The sequence below is a fragment of the Chelonoidis abingdonii genome, chromosome 21 (genome assembly GCF_003597395.2).
Source record: "Chelonoidis abingdonii isolate Lonesome George chromosome 21, CheloAbing_2.0, whole genome shotgun sequence".
Taxonomy (NCBI): Eukaryota; Metazoa; Chordata; order Testudines; family Testudinidae; genus Chelonoidis; species Chelonoidis abingdonii.
In genome coordinates, this window is record NC_133789.1 from 1,064,747 (window position 1) to 1,091,362 (window position 26,616).

At 58.4% G+C, this 26,616-nt stretch overlaps 1 protein-coding gene across 1 annotated transcript in view; it reads right to left on the bottom strand.

The window, feature by feature from the left end:
* CNTNAP1 (contactin associated protein 1) overlaps nt 1-23,971 on the bottom strand; it is a 34,505-nt gene extending 10,534 nt beyond the window's left edge. Inside the window, exons 1-12 of the mRNA XM_075059804.1 lie at nt 23,888-23,971; nt 19,008-19,109; nt 18,458-18,651; nt 17,701-17,848; nt 15,404-15,607; nt 14,840-15,024; nt 14,201-14,344; nt 2,117-2,378; nt 1,367-1,516; nt 1,115-1,286; nt 511-617; nt 253-418 (exon numbers count right to left, since the gene is read on the bottom strand). Of these exons, the coding sequence (XP_074915905.1) occupies nt 253-418; nt 511-617; nt 1,115-1,286; nt 1,367-1,516; nt 2,117-2,378; nt 14,201-14,344; nt 14,840-15,024; nt 15,404-15,607; nt 17,701-17,848; nt 18,458-18,651; nt 19,008-19,109; nt 23,888-23,966 (1,913 nt within the window). The 5' untranslated portion in view covers nt 23,967-23,971. The remainder of the gene's footprint in view (nt 1-252; nt 419-510; nt 618-1,114; nt 1,287-1,366; nt 1,517-2,116; nt 2,379-14,200; nt 14,345-14,839; nt 15,025-15,403; nt 15,608-17,700; nt 17,849-18,457; nt 18,652-19,007; nt 19,110-23,887) is intronic.
* Nucleotides 23,972-26,616: the final 2,645 nt, after the last annotated feature.

Here is a 26,616-nt window from a genome sequence, read left to right on the forward strand (position 1 = left end):
CCAGCCAGTCCCTGTGGTGGGGCCATATTGGGGCCAGCGCCCCCTACAGGGGAAAAGCCCTGTGCCCCTGTCCCTCCCCCCTGAGCCAGCCAGTCCCTGTGGTGGGGCCATATGGGGGCCAGCGCCCCCTACAGGGGAAAAGCCCTGTGCTCCTGTCCCTGTCCCCTGAGCCAGCCAGTCCCTGCCCCGGGACCGGATCAGGGTCAGCACCCCCTAAAGGGGAAAAGCCCCAATTCCCAAACCCTGCCAGACCCTTTGGCATCTCTCCTCCCCCCCCCCCCCCCCCCGCCCCGGCTACCTCGGATGTCGCAGTAGACGGTGAAGGGTTTGAGGGGCCCACTGCCATCAGGGTCAATGGTGAAGTTCCCAGATGTTTTCCCACTGAGCCGATACGCGTCACATGACTCTTTGTAAAGGGCTGGAACAAGCAAAGCAGGAGGCTGGGATGAGACTAGTGAGCCAGGAACCCACCCTCAGCGCCCCCATTCCCCTGGCTGGGCTGGAGCTCACATTTGTGGCAGGTCTCTCCCTTGTATCCCGTCAGGTCGCAGACGCAGGTGAAGTCATCCCAGGACTGCAGGCAGCGGCCGCCGTGCTCACACAGATTGGGGGTGCACCTGGCGGGGACAGATGCAGCTGAGGACGGCCGGGCGCATGGACGCCGGGGGTGAGCAGGGTGTGCAGCTATCCGGCCATGACTCCAGCCACTGGCAGAGCTGCCCAGGCAAACCCACCCTCCGTCCAGCGCAGCCAGGCCCTGCCTCAAACTGTATAGCTCTGCCCCAGGGCAAATTGTGCCTCGAGCTGTTATTAACGACCGCAATGCTGCACGGATGCCGGCTGAGATTGCAGCCCCCTGTCAGGCCAGGCACTGTGCAGACACGGTCTCTGCCCCAACTAGCTCACTCTGAACAAAGCAGAAATACGGTGGCTGAAAGCTGGCGGCAGGGCAGCACCTCGATCTCAGGTCCCTTCAGGCCCAGCCCTAGGCACCAAGGACAAGCCCATGCCCCTCTCCCACGGTTTGCTCTGGGGCAGGCCCCCAGCACAGACACGGCCTGGCACCTGTCACGGGTCAGGCAGCTGTCTGGCCGGCCGGCCGGTGGGCACGTACCTGTCAGTGATGCTGCACATATTGAAGAACACGTTAGAGTATTTCCCCAGCCGCTCCTGCCTCAGCAGGTCCAGCTCCACGGGCTGGGCGTCGACGCTGATGCTCTGCAGGCAGCCGTGGAAGGCCGTTTGGTTCGACAGGCAGCCAGTGATGGCGGCGGGTTTTGGGCAGCCTGGAACACACATGGAGGCGGAAGGGGTGAGTGCTGCCTGCCCCCCAGCCTGCCCCCCCTCCCCGGCCTGGGCCACCCACCTCCAAAGAAGTACTGGGTCCCGGTGCGCAGCTGGAAGGGGTGGGCCACCCGGAACTCGGCCCCGTCGTTGTCGTCGATGGTGATCACAGCCGAGCCGTCCCGTGCCACCAGCTCCACCATGTGCCAGAAGCCGTCATTCAGCCGGTACCCTGGATGGGGGCAGAGTTGGGGGGTGAGTGGGCTGCTGGTTCCCATCACCTCCTGCACCCCCTTGGCAGGACAATACGATGCCAGGGCCTGAGACCCCCAGCAGGTGGCCATGGGGAGACAGGCCCTGCCATCCCCCCAGCCTCTCCTCCCCCAGCCCTCTCCTTGCTCACATAGCAAAGAGAAGGAGAAGGGGGGGTCAGGATCCCAGCCTGTAAGTGCCAAGATGAGGAACTGTTAGCTGGGAACAGGCTCTTCGGTCTAGCAGAGGACAGTCCGACACGGGGCCATGGCTGGAAGTGGAGGCTAGACAAACTCAGAGATGTGTGCTGTTAACGTGCGAGTAATTAACATTGGACCAAGGTTCTCTAGCACTGGCCATTTCCAGTCCCAGCCTGGCTGTTCTTCATGACGCTCTGCTCTGGGAGCTAAGGGGCAGGGGTCCCATGGGCTGCGCTGGGCAGCAGATCAGAGCAGCCTGGGAAGCTATGAACCGTTGGGGTGGGGGTCGGGGTCAGGGCAGCAGGTCAGAGCAGCCCAGGAAGCTATGAACCAGGTCGGGGTCAGAGCAGCAGGTCAGAGCAGCCCGGGAAGCTATGAACCTGCAGCGAACTCCAGCTTCTTGCGGCCGGGCTGGGCAATGGAGACGTTGACCTGGCCATTGCTCAGCACCATCTCCAGGGAGCCCAGTTGCTCAGCGAAGCTGGTGTAGAGCAGCAGCCCCACCGTGTCCCAGGAGCGGAACTTGAAGCTGACGGACAAGCGGTTCCGGCGCGGGATGCCTGGCACCTGCAGGTAGTTGTTGATGCCAGCGAAGGTGATGGGCGTGTAGGGCTGGTCCTGGCAGTAGTGGCTGACGTGGCCCTGGGAATAACCACACAAGAGCTGGTGAGTGAGCATCCAGCCCCATCCAGCTCCCTGGCCCTGCTGCTTCCCCTCTTGCTGCCCGGGGCAGGAGTGGGGCACTTACATCCCAGGCCCATTCACGTAGGCCCTGCCCTGGGGCTCTCTGGGATCAAAATCAGGGGACAAACAAGGAACCCAGACATCATTATCGCAAGGTTCCCCATATCAAAAGTACAAATCAGAGTTGTACATAGAAGAGTGTGTGTTGACGTACCTTGGAGAGCATTTCCCAGTGGGGTAGTCCCATCCCAGTATGCAGGGAAATGATCTACCTGGTGCATGACGCACCCTCAGGAGGACATCCAGGGGTAGACAGCAACAATACTGTGAAAATGGTTTGGTCTCTGCACAGAACAATCCTAGCCCCACAAAAAGAAATGCTCCCTTAAGAGGGTCCATAGCAAGCTTTGCAAATTGCTTTTGTGGGACCCTTACAGAAGACTCAGAGAAGAAACCAATGCCTTCTGCTCCAGTCTCCAAATGGTGGCAGCATTTCCTTTGAAAGCAAACAATGCCTGAGCTACAGCAAAGATCTTAGTGGAACAAGTCTCCTCTCGCTGGCGACTCCTTGCGAGGGTACAGTCAGACAGAGGAATATGTTTTATTGGGCAAGTGTTCCAAAAACGTTTAGAGTTGTTGGGAGTGCAACAAAAATGGTACCTTCCATAAGGGCCTCAATCGCCAGGGATGGCAGAGCGAACAAATCGCACCATCACACTCATGCCGTGGAAACTGGTAGATGCCAATGGACACAATTGGGACACTCTGATTCCACTCATTTTAATGTAACTCAGGGCAACTCCTGCTGCCTCCACAGACCATAAACCCTTTGAGGTGATGACTGGGTGAATGCCAGAGCATCTTTTGTGGCATGCCAATGGCTCACAGCTAGAGGGAGTTCAAGTCGAAACCTTTCTGCAAGCATTACAAAAACACTGGAATCCGATTCACTTGCAGGTAGCTATCAAACTGAGGAAATCCAGACAGAAGGCAAAAGCCTATTTTGATAAAAGCCCAAAGAGAGAATGCTTGGGAAACTGGAGACCCAAGTTATGCTCCAATCATGCTGCACCTGAACACAATTTATGTAGCCGATGGGCTGGGCCAAATGTGGATAGACTCAGTGCCGCCGTATACAAATTAGAATCTCACATGGGAGCAGAAAATTAGATCAGTTCTATCATGCAAATCAGTTGAAATTGTACTAGGAAAGAGAGATTTCTCCACAGGCAGAGGAAGCAGAGCCATTGACTACAAAAGCGTATAACCCAAGAGCCGGTGAGAGTCAGCCCAGTCACAGGAAAAGAAAAAAACATGTGGGGTGTAACTACACTAATCCTGTACTTCTGCTTGAATGCTGCCTTTCAAACTGTTTGCCAAAGGCTGAGAAGGGCGACAGGGGATGGATCACTTGGTGATTCCCTGTTCTGTTCATTCCCTCTGGGGCACCGGGCATTGACTGCTGCCGGAAGATAGGACACTGGGCCAGATGGACCTTTGGTCTGACCCAGTCTGGCCAATCTTATGTTCTTATATCTGTCACAGAGTATGGGGGAGTCCAGTCCTGCACCCCTCTTCCTGGGACTCTCAGTGACTCTCAGCCAGCCAATAAAACAGAAGGTTTATTGGACAACAGGAACAAAGGATACAGCAGAGCTTGGAGGCACAACCAGGACCCCTCAATCGAGTCCTTCTGGGGGTTCCGGGTGCTTGGATCCCAGCTTGGGATACTCTGAATTCCAACCACCCAGCCCTAAACTGAAACTGAACTAACTCCCTCTGGCCAATTCCTTTTTCTAGCTTCCTGGGCAAAGGTGCTGACACTCCTCCCCCCCACCTGGCTCGGGTTACAGGCTGAGCATCTGTCCCTCACCTAAAGACATCCCCGGCTCTCCCTTCCCCCACACAGACAGCCTCTACTCCATCACATCTCTCCCCTTCGAGACTGAACTGAGCGGGGTCACTCTGCCAAGTGACCTGGGGAAGTTCAGGGCCCCCTCTTCAGGACAACGCGTCCGCTGTCAGGCTGTCACTTCCCTTCACTTGGACCACGTCCATGTCATAGTCCTGCAGGAGCAGGCTCCACCTCAGGAGCTTGGCGTTGGCTCCTTTCATCTGGTGCAGCCAGGTCAGGGGAGAGTGGTCGGTGTACACGGTGAAGTGTCATCCAAAGAGATATGGCTCCAGTTCTTAAGGGCCCACACCATGGCCAGGCATTCCTTCTTGATGGCTGTGTAGTTTTGCTCCCGGGGTAGCAGCTTCTTGCTCAGGTACACGATGGGGTCTCTCCTCCTTTTCATCCTCCTGCATTAACACCGCCCCCAGTCCCGTGTCTGAGGCGTCGGTGAACATCATAAAGGGTTTGTCAAAATCTGGGTTCGCCAGAACTGGGCCACTGACCAGAGCCTCCTTCAGCGCCCGGAGAGCCTGCTGGCAATGCTCGGTCCAAACCACCGTGTCTGGCTTCCCCTTCTTGCACAGCTCAGTGAGGGGGGCAGCTATGGCGCTGAAGTGGGGCACAAACCTTCAATAGTACTCTGCCATCCCAATAAAGGCTTGGACCTGCTTTTTGGTTTGGGGAGCGGGTCAGTCTCTGATCACCTCCACCTTGGCTGGTTCCGGCTTTAGGCAGCCACTCCCCACCCGATGGCCCAGGTACAATACTTCAGCCATCCCCACCTTGCACTTCTCAGCCTTTACGGTTAACCCAGCCTTTCGGAGACGGTCCAGGACTTGTTTAACCTGGGACATGTGGTCCTCCCAGGTCTGGCTGAAGACGCAGATGTCGTCAATATAGGCCACGGCAAAACTCTCCATCCCCCTCAGTAGCTGATCCACCAGGCGCTGGAAGGTGGCCGGCACTCCCTTGAGGCTGAAGGGCAGGGTCAGAAACTCGTAGAGCCCCAGAGGGGTGATAAAGGCCGATTTCAGCCTGACATCTGCATCCACCGGCACTTGCCAGTAGCCCTTGGTAAGATCCATGGTGGTGAGGTACCGAGCACCCTCCAGCTTGTCTAGGAGCTCGTCAGGCCTGGGCATGGGGGTAGGCATCAGATACGGTGATGGCATTGAGCTTTCGATAGTCCACACAGAACCGGATTGACCCATCCTTCTTGGGGACCAGCACCCACTGGCGAGGCCCAAGGGCTGGAAGACTGCTGGATCACCCCCAAAGCCAGCATGTCCCTGACCTCTCTTTCTAGATCCTGGGCAGTTTTTACCAGTGACCGAAAAGGGGAGCATCTTATAGGGGGATGTGACCCGGTCTCCACCCTGTGGACAGTCAAATTAGTGTGTCCAGCTGGTTGGAAAACAGCTGTCGGTATAGATGCAGCACCCCTCTGATCTCAGCGTGCTGGGCCAGGGTCAGCTGATCAGAGGGGAATCGCCTCCAGGGGGGAACCAGCTTTTGTCCCAGGGAATAGATCCACTAAAGGGTCATCTCCTGCCCCTCCCAGTGTCCACACACGGCCAACACCACATTTCCCCTGTCATAGTATGGTTCATCATGTTCACATGGTACACCCGACGGTGATGTGCCCGGTTGACAGCTCCACCACATAGTTTACCTCATTCAGTTGCTTGATAACCTTGAAGGCCCTTCCCAGGCAGCCTGGAGTTTGTTTTTCTCACGGGGATGAGAACCATCACCTGATCCGGGGTGGCAAGGCCGGGCCCGGGCCGTGCGGTCATACCAGACCTTCTGCTTCCTCTGGGCTCGGGCCAGATTCTCCCTGGCCAGGCCCATGAGCTTGGCCCCCAGTCTTTCCCGGAAGGTCAGGACATACTCCACCACTGATTCTCCTCGGGAGTGGCCTTTCCCCTCCCATTCGTCTCTCATCAGGTCTAGGGCCCCTTACCCGCCTTCCATACAACAGTTCGAAAGGCAAAACCTGGTAGATTCCTGGGGTACCTCCTGTATCGCGAACAGCAGGTGAGGTAAGTACTTGTCCCAATCCTGCGGGTGCTGGTTCATAAATGTTTTTAGCATCATCTTCAGCGTCCCGTTGAACCTTTCCACCAGCCCGTTGGACTGGGGGTGATACGCTGAGGCCCAGTTGTGCTGGACCCCACATTTCTGCCATAAGGACCGGAGCAGGGTGGCGACATGAAGTTGGACCCTGATCCGTTAAGACCTCCTTGGGGAACCCACCCGGCTGAAAATTGTCAGCAGCGCATCTGCCACTGTGTCTGCTTCGATAGAGGACAAGGCCACCGCCTCGGGTAGCGAGTGGCAAAATCCACCACCACCAGGATGTATTTCTTCCCCGACCGGGTCGTCTTGCTGAGAGGTCCCACTATGTCCATGGCCACCTTCTGGAAGGTTCTTCTATGATGGGTAGAGGCCTCAAGGCCGCTTTCCCCTTGTCCCGGGCCTTCCCCACCCTCTGGCAGGGGTCACAGGATTGGCAGTACTGTCGGACATGGGTAAAGACCCCAGGCCAGTAAAAGTTCTGTAGCAGCCTCTGCCTGGCGCGCCGGATTCCCTGGTGTCCCTGCGAGAGGGATGTCATGGGCCAGGTACAGCAGCTTGTGGCGAAACTTCTGGGGAACCACAGCTGCCTCCTGATCCCCCATGACTCTACTTCCCTGGGGGAGCCCATTCTCGGTACAGGAACCCTTCTCCCACAGGAACCTCTCCTTGCAACCTCTCCTCAGGGTCTGTACGCACTAAGGTCAGCCAGGTCCCTGGGCTTCCGCCAGGAGGGATCTTTCTGCAACTCGCCTGGAACTCAGCAGCTGGGACAGGGATGGGGACCTGCTCTCTCTTGCTGGCTGGGTCTGAGGCCGCAGCCTCTCTGAGCCGTGCCCCTGGGTGTTCCCCCCCACCCAGGTTAGGGTCCTGCACCTCGGGCAGAGTACCTTCTCCGTTGTCGGGGTGCAGTGCCCTTTGCCGACTCTGACTACGAGTCACGACCAGGGCACACCGGGCGTTGCTTGGCCAGACCTCCAGGTCCCCCCCCCCCATTAACACCGTGGGCAAATGTGAGTGTACCCTCATGTCCTTGGGGCCCTCCTTGGCCCCTCACTTCAGATGTACCCTCACCATGGGCACCTTGAATGGGATCCCACCCATGCCCATCAGGGTCAGGTAGGTGTCGGGCACCATCCGATCTGAGGCCACCACCTTGGGCCGGGCCAGCGTCATCTCTGCGCCCGTGTCCCAGTACCCAGTGACCTCCCTCCCATCTACCTCCAGGGGAACAAGGCACTCTTTCCAGAGGGGCAGCCCCGCACCCACCCTGTAAACCAAAACCTTGGAGCCTGGAGCATCCAGCCCCCCAGAGAAGCTGATCTGGGGCCCTCCTCCCTCCTTCGCAGGTGGTACGGGGCCAGCCCCCATTTCCTGTGAACGCTGCCCCTCGTCCAGCTGGGTCTCTACCAAATTAACCCAGTGTGGGGTTGGTCTGCTCAGTCTGCCCTTGATCCTCGGGCATTGGGACCGTATGTGGCCCCTCTGGCCACATTGATAGCAGCTCATGTCCCGTTGGTCCCCTCGAACCGGTCGATTTTCCCTGACACTGGGTGTTCCCCTTGGGAGGGGGTTCTCCCTATTCCCCCTTTGGGAGGTCCCAGGATGACACTCTCTCTGCATCGCAGTGGGCCTGTTTCTTTGGGACTCCTCCCTGCCACCCTCCGACCGGCTCTTCACAAAGTCATCGGCCAGCTGCCCTGCATGTTGCGGGTCCTCTGGCTTTTGGTCCCTCAACCACAGCCTCAGGTCGGATGGGCACTGCTCATACAGTTGCTCCAGTACCAGCAGTTTAATCACGTCCTCCTTCGTCTGAGCCCCATCTGCCCACTTGCTGGCATATCCCTCCATGCAGACGGCTAGCTGCAGATACGAGACCTCCGGGGTTTTATCCTGACTTGGAACCTCTCCCAGTACATCTCAGGAGTCAGCCCAAACTCGCACAGCAGAGCCTGTTTGAATGGTTCGTAGTTCCCTTTCTCCTCCTCTCCCAGCTGGCGGTACAATGCCACGGCCTTGGGGTCCAGTAAGGGGGTGAGAACCCGGAGCCTGTCCGCAGGATCTACCCGGTGCAGCTCACAGGCTGTCTCAAAGGCCTCCAGGAAATCATCCATGTCCTCCCCCTCCTTACGCTGGGCCAGGATGCACTTATCAAAGCTCCGCGCAGTCCTGGGCCCCCCCTCACTCACCGCAGCTGGGGCCCCGCTGCCCCTCAGCCTCGCCAGCTCCAGCTCATGACGACGCTGTTGCTCTTTCTCCTCCCGGTCATGTTCTCTCTTTCTCCTCCAGTTCCCGCTGTCTTTGTCTCTCCTCATGTTCTCTCTGTCTCTCACACTCCTCCAGCTCTCTCAGTTTTAGCTCTCTCCCATGCCAGCCGCTTGCACTCCATGGATGCCGAGCATCGCCGGGAGGATCCCCTGCTGGCCGGGGGGGTCACGGTGCTCTCGGTAGTGACTGGGCTCCTCCTCGCCCTTCCTCTTGGCATAGGAAGGGGGGGTCTCGGAAAGCCCTCAGCCACAGGCTGACCACTCCCAGCAGGGACAGACACTGGTGCCTGTGCTGCATCTGCCAGGCTGCTTCCCTCAGAGACAGGGCTCCGTTCATTCATGTGGTCTCCCTGCTCTAGCTGGTCACTCAGCTGGTCCTTGGTCAGCCTCCCCGTGCGCAGCCCCCTCTGCTTGCACAGAACTCCAGGCAGGTCACACTTGCAGCCACTTGGCGTACATCTTCCTGCTGGCCACTCACAGGTCTGGGGTGCTCGTTGCTCCCCATCTGGAATTGTTTCAGGGGGACCCTATTGCCTGAGCCCTTCTTGAGGTACACCACTCTCCTCTGCCAAGGGTCTGAGAGCTGCTTGAGGTCACCACCTCTCTGCCAGGGTCGAGCTGCAGACTCCTCCGCCCCTGGGACCGCTCGCTGCAATCCCCCAGGGGACCCTGTTACTGCAAAGTCCTTCTCACTGGGCACACACTCCCAGGGGTTAACCACCCCTTCGTTTTACTGCTACCCAGTCACTTACTGCAGGAAGCGCAGTCCACGGGGTGCAGTATCTCCTGCCGCTGCCATCAGTTGTCACAGAGTCTGGGGGAGTCCAGCCCTGCACCCCTCTTCCTGGGACTCACAGAGACTCTCAGCCAGCCAGTAAAACAGAAGGTTTATTGGACAACAGGAACAAAGGATACAGCAGAGCTTGGCGGCACAACCAGGACCCCTCAATCGAGTCCTTCTGGGGGTTCCGGCTGCTTGGATTCCAGCTTGGGATACCCTGAATTCCAACCACCCAGCCCTAAACCAAAACTGAACTAACTCCCTCCAGCCGGCCCCTTCCTTTCTCCAGCTTCCCAGGCAAACATGCTTACCCCCTCCCCCCTACCTGGCTCAGGCTACAGCCTTAGGTCCTGTCCCTCACCTAAAGACATCCCCGGCTCTCCCATCCCCCACACATACAGTCCCTACTGCATCACAATGTCACAGACTGTTTAGCCATAAGAGACACCGATCATTGCAGTACCTCAGGCTGTTGTATTGGACAGGACTCAGACTTGCCTATTAAGGATGGACAGGTAACAGTGATTTGGGTGCAAGAGAGAATGAGACCAGTTGAAGGACAAGATGGGATACCATGCCTTTTAGCTGAAATTTTCTTTGAATGGGATTATCAACCAGAACAAGGACAATTTATATTTAAGACTTGGGACAAAACTTTGTTTAATGCATGGACTAATAGTACAACTTTGACAATACATAAGTACAAAATCATGTCAGGTCTGTATAGATTGGGATGACGTCTAGTATTCAAAGATGGCAAAAATGTGTATTATGGAAGGATTTTCCACTGTAGGTCCAGAGACGGGGGGAAGGTATGTGCATTATCTGCCAAAAAAATTAGGCAGTCGACTACTTGGTCCAACTACTCATAACAAATTTTACCAAAACATTAAAGGAGTAGTAGGGGAAGAAATTGTTCTTGCATATCATATAGAAGAAAATGAATTTTCAGCCTTTTGTAGATGGGAAAAAGATCTGGAGGAATCTAGCCAGGGGAGGGTGTAAAGTTGGGTGGAAGTCACTCTTGGCCAATAAGTGATGGAATTCCTTATGGATCATGGAAAAACACAACCAAGTGACAATGCCCAGTAAGAAATGGAGCAAGGACCATATGTAACCTAAACAACGAAGCCTGTATCCAAATTTAGTTTTTTGGACGGAACAAAAGTTATCAATAAATACTTCAAAATAAAGGTGCAGGCAATGCCAGTGGGAAAGACCATGAGTCACAGAATTCAGTGCAATGTCCAGAGTTGCAAGAAGGCCCTGTCAGTGGTCGCACAGCTACACCTATCCCAGGGGTATTAATTAACCAAGACCCATTTATGCATTTTCTTGTTGTCACAGGCGCCGACTCTGTGGGTGCTCCGGGGCTGGAGCATCTATGGGAAAAAAATAGTTCATGCTCAGCACCCACCTGCAGCCCTGCCAATCTACACCTCTCTCTCCCTCCCATCCGCCGCAATTAGGCATGCTTTGGGGAGGGGATGGAATGGGGGCAGGAAGAGGTGGCATAAGCTGGGGGTGGGGCCTTAGGGGAAGGGGTGGAATGGGGGCAGAGCGGGGGTTGAGCACTCCCAGTGGAAGTGAAAAGTTGGCACCTCTGCTTGTTGTGTTAAATGTATCTAATTGGCAATGAGTAAATTCAGCTAATGTAGAGATACTAAAGTTGCATCTTTCTTTTCCGTACTCCTTGTGGACAGGATAACATGAGTGCAGAATATTGCTCACTTGGGTCTGGACATATGAACTAACCTGTATGCTCCTAGAAGAAAATGAGGAATTGGTCCTATGGGAGTTCTGAATAGCACTACGGGGTTATTTGGTACAGGAATGTTAATTTGGATTAAGGTTGATCTTGAGAGAGTCAAAAAGCATATCAGTTATGGTAATTTGAGGTAATAACTCCTCTATGTGGTCAGCTGGAAACGTACCAATGGGATTTACTGGCAGCGAATGCAACACAGATAGCATGTCCAGGATACAACTAACTCGGGTGACCAGACAGCAAATGTGAAAAATTGGGACGGAGTGTGTGTGTATAGGGTGGGCAGGTGTTAATAGGAACCTATATAAGAAAAAGACCCAAAAATCGGGACTGTCCCTATAAAATCGGGACATCTGCTCACCCTACAACTAACCAAATGGAGATCTCCTATGAAGCGAGTAGCCTATCCTGGAGAAGGACCAATCGCCAAGAATTCTGTCACTGCCAATGCAGATGTGTGGTCAAAACTCCAAATTTTTGTTTTAAATCACAAGTACCTGCAATGATTGGGCACGCAACGGTGTCTCCGATACCCAATTTTGAAAATGAAACCATTATCCTTAGCAACCCTGATTATTGGGATCTTATTAGATAAAGTACTCCAGTGTTTCATGCATAGACACCACCACTGACCTTACCATTCAAACAACTCTTCTAAAGAAAAGAGTCACATTTAATTGAAGTGAATAAGGCAAATCAAGCAGTATCTGAAATGTTAGCTAGTGGCAGCTCCCAAGGCAGTACACCTGGAGGAATGGGAATTGGCTGGAAGGGATGGATTACTGGCCATAGTTTCCTTACTATGTTACGTGGGAGGAAGACTTGGAACCATGTGAAAGGGTTAAACCCCTGCCTTGTGTAATTCAGCCTGTTTCCTTTCTCTTGTTGGCAACTACTGTCACAGCAGCCAGGGCTCATGTGAGAGAAGCAGATGAGGACGTGGATGGGTATGAAGACATGCGTAACACAAGCCCACGTCAAGATCCAGAAGCTCCCTATGATTATAATTACGTACCACAGTGCAGAGGAGTAAGAGAGCTACCACCTGAGGAAGAACTAACCCCTAATATGTACAGAATGATGGCACAGGTCTAGAGTTACATTACACAGGGAAAGACTGGGAGGGAGAAAAAGAAGGAGGGGGGAAGGTGAATTGTCCTCTCTGTTTTGTAATTCAAGGAGTTTAAGTACGGTAATCTTCCAGGGTAACCCAGCGAGGGGAAGCCTGGGAGGGAAGTAAAGAGGAGACAAAGGGAAGTGGGTTATTTCCCTTTGTTGTGAGACTCAGGGCATCTGAGTCTTGGGGTCCCCCAGGGAAGGTTTTGGGGAGACCAGAGTGAGCCAAACACTGGAAATTTTTGGCTGGTGGCAGCGCTATCAGATCTAAGCTGGTAATTAAGCTTCGAGGTTTCATGCTAGCATCTTATTTTCTGAAGTCTAAGGCTCAAAACTGAGTAGGAAAGCTATGACAACCACAGTCCAGAGGAGTAAGAGAGCTGCCACCTGAGGAAGAACTAACCCCTAATATGTACAGAATGATGGCACAGGTCTAGAGTTATATTACACAGAAACCTGAGGTCTAGAGGTAAGATACATATGAGATTTTGAACATTAGACCAGTGCCGTTTGCTGTGTATTAATCATTGCTCCATAGTGTTGTGTAATATGTCCATGACAGGGCTTTTATTATCACTTGGCAGTGAGGTAACACTCACCCTGTCAGGGGGGAGGGGAGATGTAGCCAATGATCGTAGTTTATTATTCATTTATTGTGTGATGTTCTGATTAACACCATGTCATGCTCTAGATAATCATCGTATGTTAAAGAGAGGTAAGTTGTAGGACGATAGAAGTATAAGACTGATCAGTATTTAGAAGGAATAATCCTGTATTAGGTAGCTAAGTAAGAAAGGCTGAAATGCAAGACCTTTAGGCTGAGGCCTGCAAGATTTTAGCTTAGCTATTTTACGCCTTGGAGCTAAGAAATGCTGACAGAAGTAAGCGAGAGAAGAATAACCCAATGCCCTAAGATTATGGGCACAGAGATTCCAAGGGGTAATACTGGAAAAAATTAGCTGGAAGATTAACTTTAAATCACAAAAATGGTGTAGAGGCACATCTGTCTCTACTGTGTCTCAACCACAGGATACAGGTTGTGCATCAGTGCTAATGAAATAAAGAGCCTACACGACCTATAGCAATTGGAGGGCCTTAAGTGTCGAAGGGACACCAGACCAATAAGGAAAAAGAGAGGTGACACTTTCATGTACATGCGCAGAATGTAGGTATAGGCAGAACCACATTACAAAAAGGATGTGCCCAGAGCGGGGAAAAAGGAGCTTCTTATGGGAGGATCCAGCAGGGACCTGATGATCAATCCATGAGACCCATCAGCCCCTAACACTGTCTAGGAGGATGTGAGTGTGTCTGTAGCTACCCCTGGTGCCTGGATAGATCTAGTTGTGTGACACTCACCACTATGTTAGTAACTTTAATCACACCGATAAGAGATAGTGGACCCTGCTCCTGTGACTGTCTGTGTTACTTGCCTCTGGTGTCATGTGTTCCTCACAAGCTCTACATACAAACCAGGCACAGAGAGCTCAGCAGAACTGCAGCCTGAAGTCACCAGAGCCAAACCCACAAGACAGCCACAGCTGAGGCCCCCGCACTGAGCTTCCACCCATTGCCTGGTGACAGCAGCCGATGGCCCCAGGCCCAGGACGACCTGGCGCTATCGACCTGGGGCTGGATGAGTGAGCGCTGGAGCAGCCAGTTCCTGGCCCATAGCCAGCTGCAATCCTAGCCCCATGGCCGGGCTCGGGTCACTGAGCTTCATCCTGACAGCCAGAGCTGCCTGCCTCACAGCGTGCCTGGGACAGCATCTGCCAAGGCCAAAGGGAGTCCATGGGCACTCCCCCTGCTCCCCAGGGACCCCCACTCCCTTTCCCTGGGGTTCCCCACCCTTCCCAAGCTGCCCGCGCCCCACACCTCGAAGCGGATGTTGGACGCTCTCCTGCGGGCCAGGTCGGCGATGTTGACCCTGTTGAAGAAGATGTTCTCCATGCATCCCCGGAAGTTCTGTCGATAGACCAGGCTCTGATTCTTTTGACTGATCACACCGCCGAAGAACAGCTGTGGGGAGTCAGCAGGATTGGGCTGAGCCCCAGCGGTCAGGGGCACTGATCGCTCAGCAGGATTAGGCTGAGCCCCAGCGGTCGGGGGCATTGATCGCTCAGCAGGATTGGGCCAAGCCCCAGCGGTCAGGGCACTGATCGCTCAGCAGGATCGCCCCGTAGCCCCGTCCAGCACAGAGCAGAGCCCCACACGGGGCAGGGAGGGGCCTGGTTGTGATCTGCCTCTGGCTTAGCTCCTGGTCGCAGCTCAGAGGACATCACACGGGTGCAGCCTGAGCCCACGGGGCCCCGCTGCCCGCGGTTCTCAGCACAGCAACATGATGGGCTGCCTCTGTCCCCTCAGCAGCTGCTCCTGGGAGAGGGCTGGGAGCCCGGGCAGCGCTGCACTGGGCATTCGCCTCCAGCACAGTGTCCAGCCAGGCCGCCCCAAGGAACAGGCCCCCTGTCGTGACCCTGACCCTGACCAGCCCCGCTGGGACGGGACAGGCTCTACCTCGGTGTCCAGGTCCAGCTGCTGGAAGTCCCCATTGCAACGGAAGCGTTTGACCTCCCCGTCCAGGCTCAGGTTGACGTGGTGACCATGGCGGTCAATGCGCAGCGAGTGCCAGTGCTGGTCGTCAAGGAGGCTTCCCACCGTCACCGTCGTGTGTCCCTGACTGGAGTACAGTGGGCTGCTACCTGTGGGGGCGGCCAGTCACCCCACTGACAGGGAGGGGCCCCAAGCCTCCCCAGTGCCATTCAGGGGTCATCCCAACCCCCCTCCTGCCACCCACCACCACCAACCCCCCTACGAGGTATGGATCAGCCCCAGCCAACCCCCATCCCACTGCCCACCCCCCATGGTCCCAATCCCCCCCCCACTACAGGCCAGCCCCTGCTGCCCCGATCCCACTCCGAACCCCCAACAATGCCCCCGAGTACAGAGAAGCCACTGTAAATCTCCCCCCCCTACTGTGCAGCCTCTTCTAACCCCCATCCCCTGTCCAAGCCCCCCATCCCCAGTACCCTTCCCTAGCACTGAGCAGCCCCGCAGCGCTCCAGACAGGCCCGGACTCACCTAAGCTGATGTGCAGCACCAGCTGGGCCTGTTTCAGCTCCAGGGTGATGTAGTCCCCCTGGGAGCCCTCGCCATACATCAGCAGCCCCTCCCGCTCCATCGTCTTGAAGCTGAAGGCAAAGACGTCCTGGGAAGTGCGGACAGTTTTCCCGCGGAAGCGGTAGGAGATGGCATCGTCCCCATCGAAGTACAGCACATCAGACCCTGGGGGACGAAATCCAACGTCACCTGGGGCACTGGCCAAACCTGCCCACACCCGTCTGCCTGGCCCCTACCCTCCCTGCTGAGAGCCAGAGCCCGGGCCTGACCCTGCAGAGAACAGGCTACTTGGGCCACAAGCCGTAGGGGCAAGGCTGGCCGGTGGGGGGCTGGGACACTGTGCCAGCCGCAGTTCACAGCCCTGGCTCTGCATTCCCACCGCGCAGAATCCAGCCCGTCTGTTGGGGGAGCAGCTGAGAGGCCTAAGAATTGAAATAAGCTCGAGACTGGAACAGGGTCCAGACAAACGAGGCCCACTGGAAATCCAGGCAGCTGGCAAACGTAACTCCAGCCCAAGGACTCGGGAACTAGCCAGTTTAACATTCCCTCGGATCGCATAGGCTGACCCGACCTCAGCTCCCGGGTGTTCCAGGGGCCGTGGTAACTGCTGAGCAAACCTGCTAGCCACAACCCACAGCCTGGACTCGGACTGTCTCTCATTGACTAGAACGTACGACCCAGGTAAGACGAGACTTCCCAGTTGTCTAGGGGATGCCTGATGTTTGCAAACATCTACAAGGCGTTTGGTTTTCTAATTGTTTCAGGTTTGTGCTGCAGTTTCATGAGTCGCTGGCCAGGTTATCTAGGCGGCATCAGACTAGCTGGTCTCTGCTGGTCTGATGCTCTATGCAGGAAGGAGTGTAGGGTCCTGAGTCTCATGCCACAGTAATTATTTCAACCATTTGATTTCCTCCTATCCATAGGATTTTCCTTTACGTCGGAGCTGGAGTAACATCTGGGGATTCTAAACTGTAGCTCCCAAGAGTAAAACATTTAACACTGCTAAGGCGCTTTCCCGTGGCTACACCAATCCACAGGCCTAAATCGGAGCAGAGGCTGTGGGCTCGGGCTGTGTGTTCGCCTTAGCGATTGGGATGAACAGGGGGTTGATTTAAACAGTATGTGATCCGTGCTGCAGAAGCCATGGCCGATGGAAGGGCTAGCTCCTGGGCTGTAAGCCAGGAGTCCTGGCCCAAAGAATCAGAACTGCCAGCAAGCAAGTAGTTTTCTGGGTTCTATAACAAGGCGGTGGCTCGTTAAGATCATGTGAGGGGCCAGTTACCCTGTTCCAGGTGTCTGGAATAACCGAAAGCAGACACAGGGGAGAGGAAGATGGGCCAGTTGGTGTCTTGGGGGGATGTACAGGAAAAACCCAGGACCTTGTTCCTTTGGGGGTCCAGGAGCCTTGGAAAGGGGGTGGTGCAAGGCTCCCCGGGCCGGTTTGGGGGTGATTAGACCCCCCTGGGCAGGGTCAAGGTGGTCAGGTGACTTCAGCCCAGTCAAGGAGAGAGCTGCGGAGAGGAGAGCTCGACCTGGACCAGCCCCAGGAAGAAGGGCTGTGCACCCCCAAGCTGAGGGAGAGTCTCCAGGCCAGCGGGCCAGGACTGGGGGCACTCAGCTCCCCAGAAGGGCTGGGAAACCCTGAAGCGAAAGGGGAGCTGATAGAGCTGAGTAGATTAGACCCCAAGAGAGGGGGAAGATTATTTAGAAGACACTGGTGACTGTGAATTATTTTGGGGACTCAGAGGGAGACTGAGGTCAGAAACCTGCAGGCCCACCCTGGGGCACAAGGGGCGCCCTGGGATGGCCCCTGTCTACAGCTTCCCAGGGCTGTTTTGGTCACCAGATTTATTTCAAAATTTTAAAAATATGAAACTGTCCTGCATGGGGCAGGAGAGGAGGAGTTGGGGCGGAGCAGGGAGGGGATGGGGAGAGCTGGGACAGGAGCGCTGGGGGCACCAACGGGAGGAAGGGGAACAGGTCTCCAGGCTCAGTGGGGAGGGCTGGGGGCAGTGGGGTGCTAGGGCAGGACTTGAGGGGAATCAGAGCTGAATTCCTGGGGAGCTGCATGGGCTCCAAATCACCCGATGGGCTGAATAGTGTCTGGGGCCCTGGGGCTCTGTGTCACACAGTGTCCAGCCAAGCCAGGCCCATTGTTCGGAGCCAAGCCAGGCCCCCAAACCCTCTCACCGCAGCGTCAGGCCTGCCTCCCCCCCACTAGGACCAGCGGCTCCCCCGGCTGCCTGGGGCTCACTCACAGTAGGGGCAGCCATAGAGGCCCAGGCGCAGGCCGATCTTGCCTCGTGGGTTCCAGGCCGTGGGGATGATGCGGATGTAGCGAGCCAGGATGGGGTAGTGCAGGTCATGGCGCACCACCCCGCTCTCGTTCACGTTCCCAAAGAACGTCTGGCAGAGAAACAGCCCCTGTCAACACAGCCCCCGCAGTGCACCCAGCTCCCCCTCCCCTGGGGTGACTGTGCCCCCACCAGCCCCTTCCCACCCGGAGGGACCACGCTCTCCTGGGCCAGCCTCGGCCTGGCTTGGCCATGGCCTCTCTCTAACAGGGCCCAGCCCAAGCCCCTCAGAGGAAGGTGTCAGAACCCCACAGTGGCAGGTCTGGAAGGAGTGACACTCCCTCCCATGTTCATTACCACAGACTGCGGTCACTGTGGATGCTCTTGCTAGCCATAGAACTGGCCAGCCCTCTTGGAGACTTATTGAGTTCTTGGCCTCGCCACCGTCCTGTGGTGTGGAGTTCCACAGGCCAACCCCCCATTGGTGGGAGAATTTCCCCTTAGATCAGTTTTGAATGTCCCCCTCTCAGCGACTGTTTTCTTATTCTTGTGTCATGGGGCAGGAAAGTCGGTAGCTCCCGCTCCCTCCTTTTGACTGGCATGATGTCATAGACTTTTGTCCCAGGCCCTCAGAGCCGTGAGTAGACGAGGGTGCTCAGGAGCTAGGCAAGGCGCTGGCGCTTGTGGGAGCCCCCCAGATGTAGCAGCAGTGGCTCCTTACCCAGTTACTCCCCAGCTGGAAGAAGGGCTTCCAGCTGCTGGGGTGGTCCCCGTACAGCACGATGTAATGCGTCACCCAGTCATATGTGTTGTATGTCCCCTGCGTGGCCACTGCATTGATCTTGTGCTTCTGCATCAGGTCGATCTGGAGCCAGGGCTGCTTGTCGCTGGGGTCTGGAGACCAGCCACTGCTGCCTGTGCCAGGGGGCATGGTTAGACCTGGAGCCACCCGCGGCTCTGGCCTTTCCACTCCCTGCTCAGCTCAGAAATAGGGCCAGAGCCGCCCAAGGGCAGCAGCGTAAACGCCCTCCGAGCTGCCTCAGGGCCTCGCACCACCCCACGGAGGCCCCGGGGCATCCCTGACAGGGGGATCCCACAGGAACCCTACTAAGCTCCCCACTCTGCCCAGGCGCTGCTCTGGGGCATTTGGGGACCTCCCTCCTTTGCCAGCACCATGTGCACCCAGGCTTTGTGGGTCTCCAGCGACTGCCCAGTGGCTGGGGCAGGCTCCTGGGCCTCGCTCTCCCTGGGCCCAGGCAGGCAGGACTCACTGTGCAGCCGGGCGAAGCTGGATGAGTAGAAGATGTTGTAGCGAGAGGAGGCACCGATGGAAGAGGAGTAAAGGGGAGCGACCAGCTCGTCGTAACAGTGCTCTGCAGGGAAGAGGCTGCGTTAAAGCCACTTTGCCCGGCCTGGCCCAGCTCCAGCCTGGCCCTTCTGCTTCTCCCCAGCTGACAAATGAGCTGCCAGAGCCCTGCAGCTGCTGGGATTGTCCCCCTGGCTGGGCAGCAGCAAGGCATGGTCCCCCCTCCCCTCCCTCAGTCCCCGCCAACCCTTGGCCTTGGAGTCTGCCACCGGGGGCAGGGCTGCCTGGACTGTTGGGCATAAGGAACCCAATGGGGCCCATTAACTCCTTTGACACTGGCCACAGGACAGCTCGAGATGGGACCGGCTCACAGTTGCCGTGTCCCCGGCAGCTCGAGATGGGACTGGCTCACGGTCGCTGCGTCCCCAGCCGGTCTCCGGTGCAGATGAGTAGCTGAGATGTTGCCCTGGCCGGGAGAGGGTCACCCGATGGCTCCCCCAAGTGCCCCCATGACCGCACAGCCAGTGCATGTGCAGGGTGGGCCAGGCTCCCACCCCGACCCTGTTGTACCTGGGGGCTGAGCCTGTGCGATGCACCCAACCCACCTAGCCCCCCCCACCCGCCCCTGTCACCAGCATCCCCAGCCCTTTCAGGTCCTTGTGTCATGACATGCAACCCCCTTTCCCCCCCCCCATGCAGCACCCCAGGCCCAGCCAGGGCAGGGGGCATAGGGAAGACAGAAGGGCCCATTGCAAAGCCCTGGAGATGGATGCGCTAGAGGCCCGAGGGGACCGGGTGTCTCTAGGAATCTGGCCTCGCAGGGTGTAGTGGGGCAGTTACCCCACTCAGGGGAGGAAGGCTGGGCTGACTGGGGAAGCAGCCACAGCTGGGGCCACGCCTAATCAGGCCACAGCAGGCCCTAATAAAAGGGCTAAGGTCAGAGTCTCTCTCCAGCTTTGGGTGGAGACAGGCCTGGCTGTCTGGGAGCAGAGGGCACCTGATGCAGAGCAGGGCTGGGGACAGGCTGGAGGAGCTGGGAGCTCTAGCCTAGCAACTCCCCAGTCTGAGGCCTTGTTTAAGGCCTAAAGAGGTACCGGGCAGCCCAGGGATGGCCAGGGGCAGCTGGTCCAACCCCCTTGCCAGTGATGAGTGGCTAGTACACTGCGTCTGCCCCAGGGAGCTGGGGCTGGATGACGATTGGCAGTAGCCACTTAGGCAAGGTGGGTTTAGAGGGTTGGGGGTTCCCGTGGGAGGGGAGACCTAGCGTGAGGGGGAACTGCTGGAGCAGAACCCTGACTAAAGGGCATCGGGTCTGCGAGGGACATGAGGGCCTAAGGCAGGTGAGACACCAGCCAGCAAGAGGTGCTCCGGAGGCTGGAATTGAGCTAATTCCTGGATGACCAGCAGGAGGCGCTGCACCAGTGAGTGAGTGATCTGCTATACAGGGCATCGGGGTACACGCAGGGATCACTCAGCATTTGTGCATCCCTCCTCCTAGCCCCTGCTGCTACCCCGAAGCCATCAGGGCTGCGACACTCTGGGGAACGCTGCCCCTGCCATGTTCTCACAGTGATTTCACAGTGAGCTATAAAGGCTGGCTGGTCCCAAGCACCTGGACGCGGGAGAGGAAAGCCCAGTTCTGGGGAGCAGTGACCCTGGTCAGGGTCCCGGGGCAGCTGGCAGGGCAGGACGGTGCCTACTGGGGACATTTGGTACTAGACAGCGTGGCCTTTGGGTCCTGCCGCAGAGACAGTGACCATTGCTGCTTGCACAACAGCTGGTCAGGAAGGGTCTGCCCCAAGCGGGGCTCCTGGGCTCAGCTTGGGGGTCTGCCCCGCACAGGGCTCTGGGTGGCTTGGCTTGGCAGGGCTCCCTGGAGCCGCAAGGCTTCCCTCTTCTCTCACCCACTCTCTCTCTTTCCTCCCACTGCAGAGAGCTGACACACCCTGCAGCTCCGCGCCTGCCCGCACCAGCCAGATGGCTGCCAGCCTGGTGGCTCTGGGGAGACTGTGGTCAGGGGAGGGAGGGAAACCCCGTGTTCCTGCTGTGTCAGCCAGGCACCCAACACACTCCCACAGTGCTAACTTCAGGCTAGTGGGGCCCGGGATGCAGCTGGGATGGCGCTGGCAGGGGCACGCCCAGGGCTGGACTGGAGGGGGTTATGCAAATCTCCTTTTGGAGGCTCCCGATGGGGCCACGCAGCCCCTTCCCAGTATCAGATGGGGCAGCCCCAGCCGGTTCCACACACAGGCTGATGTGCTGGCCTCAGGCTGGAACCCATGGGGCACCCGCAGGGCGAGCCTCTTTCTCCCCCTCTCCAGTGTCCCGGCTGATGGCTGCCCTGTGCCACAGCTCAACGAGGGGCTATGAGGGGACAGCAGGAGCTGTGCTCACCTCCCCCATTTTCCAGCACTTTGGGGACCCCGCTGCACACTCTTCTCTCAGTGGGGGGAGGGTTGGGGGGCAGACTGGACTGTGGCATGGACGGGCTGGGCTGGGGTACAGATAGGTGGGGGAGCATCTGGTGCAGTTACCCATGAGGATCCAGGGCCCTGCACAGGCTCGGGGTGGTGCCCAGCAGAGATGGAGGCTCCACATTCACCCCTCCCCCCCGGTCGTGGGCTGTTCTCAGGGGAGGGGAAAAGAAAGTCCAGAACCACGTCCTTCACCCCATGGCATGGGGGGCATCAGTGCTGGTGCCAGAATCTGAACACAGGGTTCCCCACCTCCCCATCCTGTGCTCAGGCCCTCAGCCTCAGGGCCAGGGTATCGGAGGGGCACAGAGCCCCTCACTAAGGCACCCAGCCCTGCTCAGGGCCAGCGCTTTGCCCCAGCTGAGCCCAGGGAGTCAGACAGGCCCAGGGACCTGCTGAACCGCAATCATCCTCTCCTGGGAGGAGCTACCAGTCAGACCCACTGTGCTCTGCAGAGCCCCTTTGTGACCCATAGCACCCTAACCCCTGGGCACCTCTCCCTGGGGACACCTGGCTAGTGAGACCCCAGTGCATCTCGGGCTATGGCAGAGCAAGCATCCCTGATGGAAGAGGGGCTGTGCCCCCACACACCCCAGCTACAATCCTGGGGTCCCTGACCACCTGTCGGCATCCTAGGCATCAGCAGAGCCTCTCAGCAGGGCTCAGCACAGCCCCATAGGGTGACCGGGAGCAGCCGGCACTGGCAACATGGTACAGCCACGCAGCTGGCAGAAACCCAAAGGGGCCCTGCACTTGCCCTGCAGCCCCAAGCCAGGACAGGCTACTGCTGAGGTGCCAGGGCCACACCCGAGACCAGACCTGGCCACGTGCTCAGCTGCAGCACCCTGCTGATGCCTTGCCAAGTGGCTGAACAGGTCAGAAAATCTGTCCCATGTGCCAGAGGGTGGATCCTGGCAGCGCCATGGGAACAGCCTGCTTCTCCCGCTGGGATGGGGCCAGCCCTGCCCCAAGCCAGCCCTGCTCTCTCCCTGAGCAGACGATGCCCCAGAGACCCCAAACAAGGCTTGCTACACGTGCGACCAAAGAACAGACCAGATCAGCAATTACTGACCTGCCCACATGGCCATCCTCCCCCCATGTGCCCACCAGCATGGCCCCGGGCACCACCTGCCTCTCCGGAGACCCTGGCCAGCCAGCCCCTCTGGATTCACTCTCTGCCTAGGCTGGGCCCTGGTATGAGGCCATCACCCCAGGGTCCTGCCCAGCAGCTACATGTACCTCCGTGCGGCACCTGTAGGGGAAGAAATCCCAGGGCCATTGTGGGGCAGGCTCCCCCAGCTGCCCAGTCTTCCCTTCCCCCTCTCTCCATCCCCACCCCTTACCATGAGAGGGCCAGAGAAACACCTTCCTTGACCCAGCCCATCTCCCCTTGGTCCTGGGGGTTGGGTGGGGCAGGTCAGGAACATGCTAGCCCAGTCCTAGAACACTGCAAGCCCCAGGAGGCTGTCCTGTCTCCTCTGGGGCTGGCCTGGGCTCCTGCCCTGGGGGGTGGGTATTCCTGAGCGCTCCCCTCCCCACCCACAGCAAAGGCCCGTTGTTGGAGCCTCCTTCACAACAGAATCCCTGGCAGCTGCGCTGTGTCCCCTGCAGCCCCACTCCAGCCAGTGTGGCAGTAACCTCGCCCGCAGGCTCCACACTGCACAGAGAGGGTCACAGCACCTGGACACAGCCAGGGCCAAAATCTCTCTGCATGGGCACCCAGGGGGCACCCCATGACACCCGCCAGGCACCCTCATGCCCCTCAGCTCCCCGGGAAGCTTTTCTGCAGCAGCTGCTGCTGCTCCAGGGAGCCGAGGAGAAGTAACTTGGGAAGAGAGACAGGGTGCAGGGGCTCTGCACACAGCTGCAGGTGGGGCAGGTGGGCTGCTGGGGGTTCTGGGCTGGGCAGCTCTGCAGGGGATGGAGCCCGGGCCCAGCCTGTCTCCGGCTGCTAGTCTCAGGTCTGCAGCGAGCACAGGCAGGTGCTGCAGTGGGGGGTGCGGGGGCAGCTGCTCTGCACCCACCAGGCTGGGCTGGATCCATGGCACAAGAACTATTGATCCCAGCCCTCCCCAGCGGGGGAAGGGGCCCTGGGTCTTGGGGGCAGGGCTCGGGGGGGTCTATCCCCGACCTTGCCACCACTTGGCCAGGTGACCTTGGGAAAGTCCCTTCCCATCGCGGTGCCTCAGTTTCCCTGTCTATACAGCGGGGCGGGGGTGGGGGGCTGCCGGGGCCCCAGGCGCTGGGAAAGGGCAGGGAAGCTGGCGGCTGTTTGGGGCTGGAAGCGGGGCAGCAGGGCTGTGGGGCCGCTGCAGCGCCTTGTCCCGCATTGCGGAGCCGGGCAGATCCCGCGGGCGGCCGCGGAACTTACGAGGCGGACAGCGGCGGAGGTCCAGCGGCAGGACAGCCGTGCAGGCTGCGAGGAGGAGGCAGAGCAGGCGGGTGTCCATGCCGGAGGCGGCGGGGAGCGCTCGGTGCATCCCCCGCTGCAGCTCAGCCCGACGCGTCTCCTGCTGCCGCGGCTGCTCCGGGTGCTGATGCTGCACGCGCCGATCACCGGCCCCGCGCGTGCTCCGCTCCCTCCTGCCCCCGGCAGCTGCTGCACGGCAGCGTCTCCAGCGGGACGGGCGGGGAGCACCGGGCACCAGGGGCGGCGGATGAGGGCGCAGAGCGGGGGATGGGGGGCACAGAGCAAGGGGCTGGGGGTGCACAAGGGGCTGGGGGCCCAGAGCAGGGGATGGGGGCCCAGAGCAGGGGATGGGGGTACAGAAGGGGCTGGGGTGCAGAGCAGGGGATGGCAGATATACAAGGGGATGAGGGTGCAGAGCAGGGGATGGGGGCACAGAGCAGAGGATGAGGGTGCAGAAGGGAGTGGGGTGAGAGAGCAGAGGATGGGGGGCACAGAGCAGAGGAATGGGGGTACAGAAGGGGCTGGGGGCACAGAGCAGAGGATGGGGGTGCAGAAGGGGATGGGGGTGCAGAGCAAAGGATGGGAACACAGAGCAGGGGATGGGGTGCAGAAGGGGCTGGGGCAAAGAGGATGGGGGCACAGAGCAGAGGTTGGGGGTGCAGAAGGGGTGGGGGCAGAGAGCAGGGGATGAGGGGCACAGAGCGGGGATGGGGTGCAGAAGGGGGTGGAGGCAGAGAGCAGAGGATGGAGGTGCAGAAGGGGGTGAGGAGCTCACACTTCTGTGCAGCTGAGCATGTTTTCAGAAGTGGTCAGTTATTTGAGGTGCCCAGTGTGATCCCCAAGGTCTGGATTTTGGAGAGGTGGGTGCCCAGCCCCTTCGCAGGACTCAAGCTTGGCCCCAAATGGCCCCCCCGAACATTTGGGCTCCAAGGAGCCAGTGGGCTTCTTCCTAGCAACTCCCCTGCCCCTGCACTGCAGCTCCTATGGGGTGCTGCCCCTGCGCCCCTGTGGAGGCTGGGCTGGGGACGAGGCCAAACACAGGGCACCTTGTTCATGGCTCTGGGGTAGTCTGGGGGCTGCTGCTCAAGGTTCCCAACCCAAGCTCCGGGGCTGTCTGGACACAACGGGGGGTGGCTGGTGGGGGGCAGGGGGAGCGTGCCTGATTCAGAGTCTTGTCTGGACAGGGCCAGGGGCCACAGCGATGTGCCTGAGAACTGCAGCTCAGGGTAAAGAAGGGCTGAGTCCCCCAACCCCGCAAGTATCCACTCCTTGAGGGCCCCCCCCCCCACTTCTGGCTGCCCCAGTGCTAGTCAGGGAGGGGAGGCCTCAGGACACTTCCCTACTGAGGCAGAGGGTCCTGGCTGGGCCTCCCCCTTGGGGAGGGAACAGGGAATGGTCTGGAGGGGGCTGGGCATCTCAAATGGAAGGGGGGGTCCATGTGGCTGGAGGGGGGCTGGGCACAGGAAACAGGAGGAGAGGGGAGGTCCATGAGATCATGGCTGTGGGGGAGGGGTCCATGAGGATCCCTCCATTGAGATGTGTCCCATGCCATGCAGACGTCTGGGTTTCCTCCCCCACAGTGAAGACTCCCTCCTCTCCCATCCCTCAGGGTGACACCCCCTGTCGCTCTCGGCCCCAGCTCTGGGTCTTGTGCTGCCCATTGCTGGAGTGGGCACCAGCAGGGTGAGCAGCCCTGTGCAGCTATGTCAATGCTGGGAGGGCAGGTGAACTGGTGGGAGCCTTGCAGGCTTGGTGCTGGGGCAGAAGTGCCATTGGCATGGCTGGGGCAGGTCGGTGCCTGTCGCAGGGCCATGGGAGAGTGAGAAATACAAGGAGCAGGGCCGAGTGCACTGCTTCCTGTGCTGCACCCCTGGCTCAGGGACCTGCCTGCTGGCTCAGACATGGCTGGCCAGAGACCCCCACTGTGCTTCACACAGGTTCATTTCCTCCTTCGCCAGGGAGGGGCACGGGGCCAGGCAGCACCTCCACACTGCCTGATGCACACAGCAGGGGCTGGGCAAACAACCCACCAGCCAGGAATGCAGCTGAGTCCTGCCTGGAGCACAGTCTGGGCAGAAGCCCCCATGTTTGTGCCACATAATCTGCACTGCCATGGGAAACTAACCCCCTCGGACATTGCCCTTCTTTATGTCTGGCTGGCAGCTGAACAACACCTGACAATCTTGTGCACCCTCTGCTGGCTCCACAGCACACGGGAACAGCCGGGGCTGGGCTGGCAACCACACGGCAGGAAACTCTTCCAAGCCACCCTCCTTTCTGGCTTTGTTAGCAACACAGCAGTGGGGAAGGGGACAAAGGGGGCTGGAGAAGAACCAATGTGGGAGAGGTTTGTGCAGAGAGCAGCGTCCTGAGCTGTGGAGCGGGCGTGTGTGGCTGAGCCAGGCACAGCGGCCAGCGAGGGATCTGGCTGTTAATGCCTGAAGCAGGACTGACGCATTCCCAAGCCACACGGGTGAGAGGGGCGGGGGGCAGCCCTGTTGCTCAGCAGTGATCAGCATCAGACCCAGGGGATATGGGGGGCTGCAATGGGAATCGCAGTGACTGGTTCAGCGTAATGTATGAACTGAGCATTGCAAGGAGCTGAGAATAGGGCAGGGCTGGCCCTATCTGGAGCCTGACGCCTGCCCCTCGCTCTGGGGGTGGGTGTGACACAGCCCCGCTCACAGGCC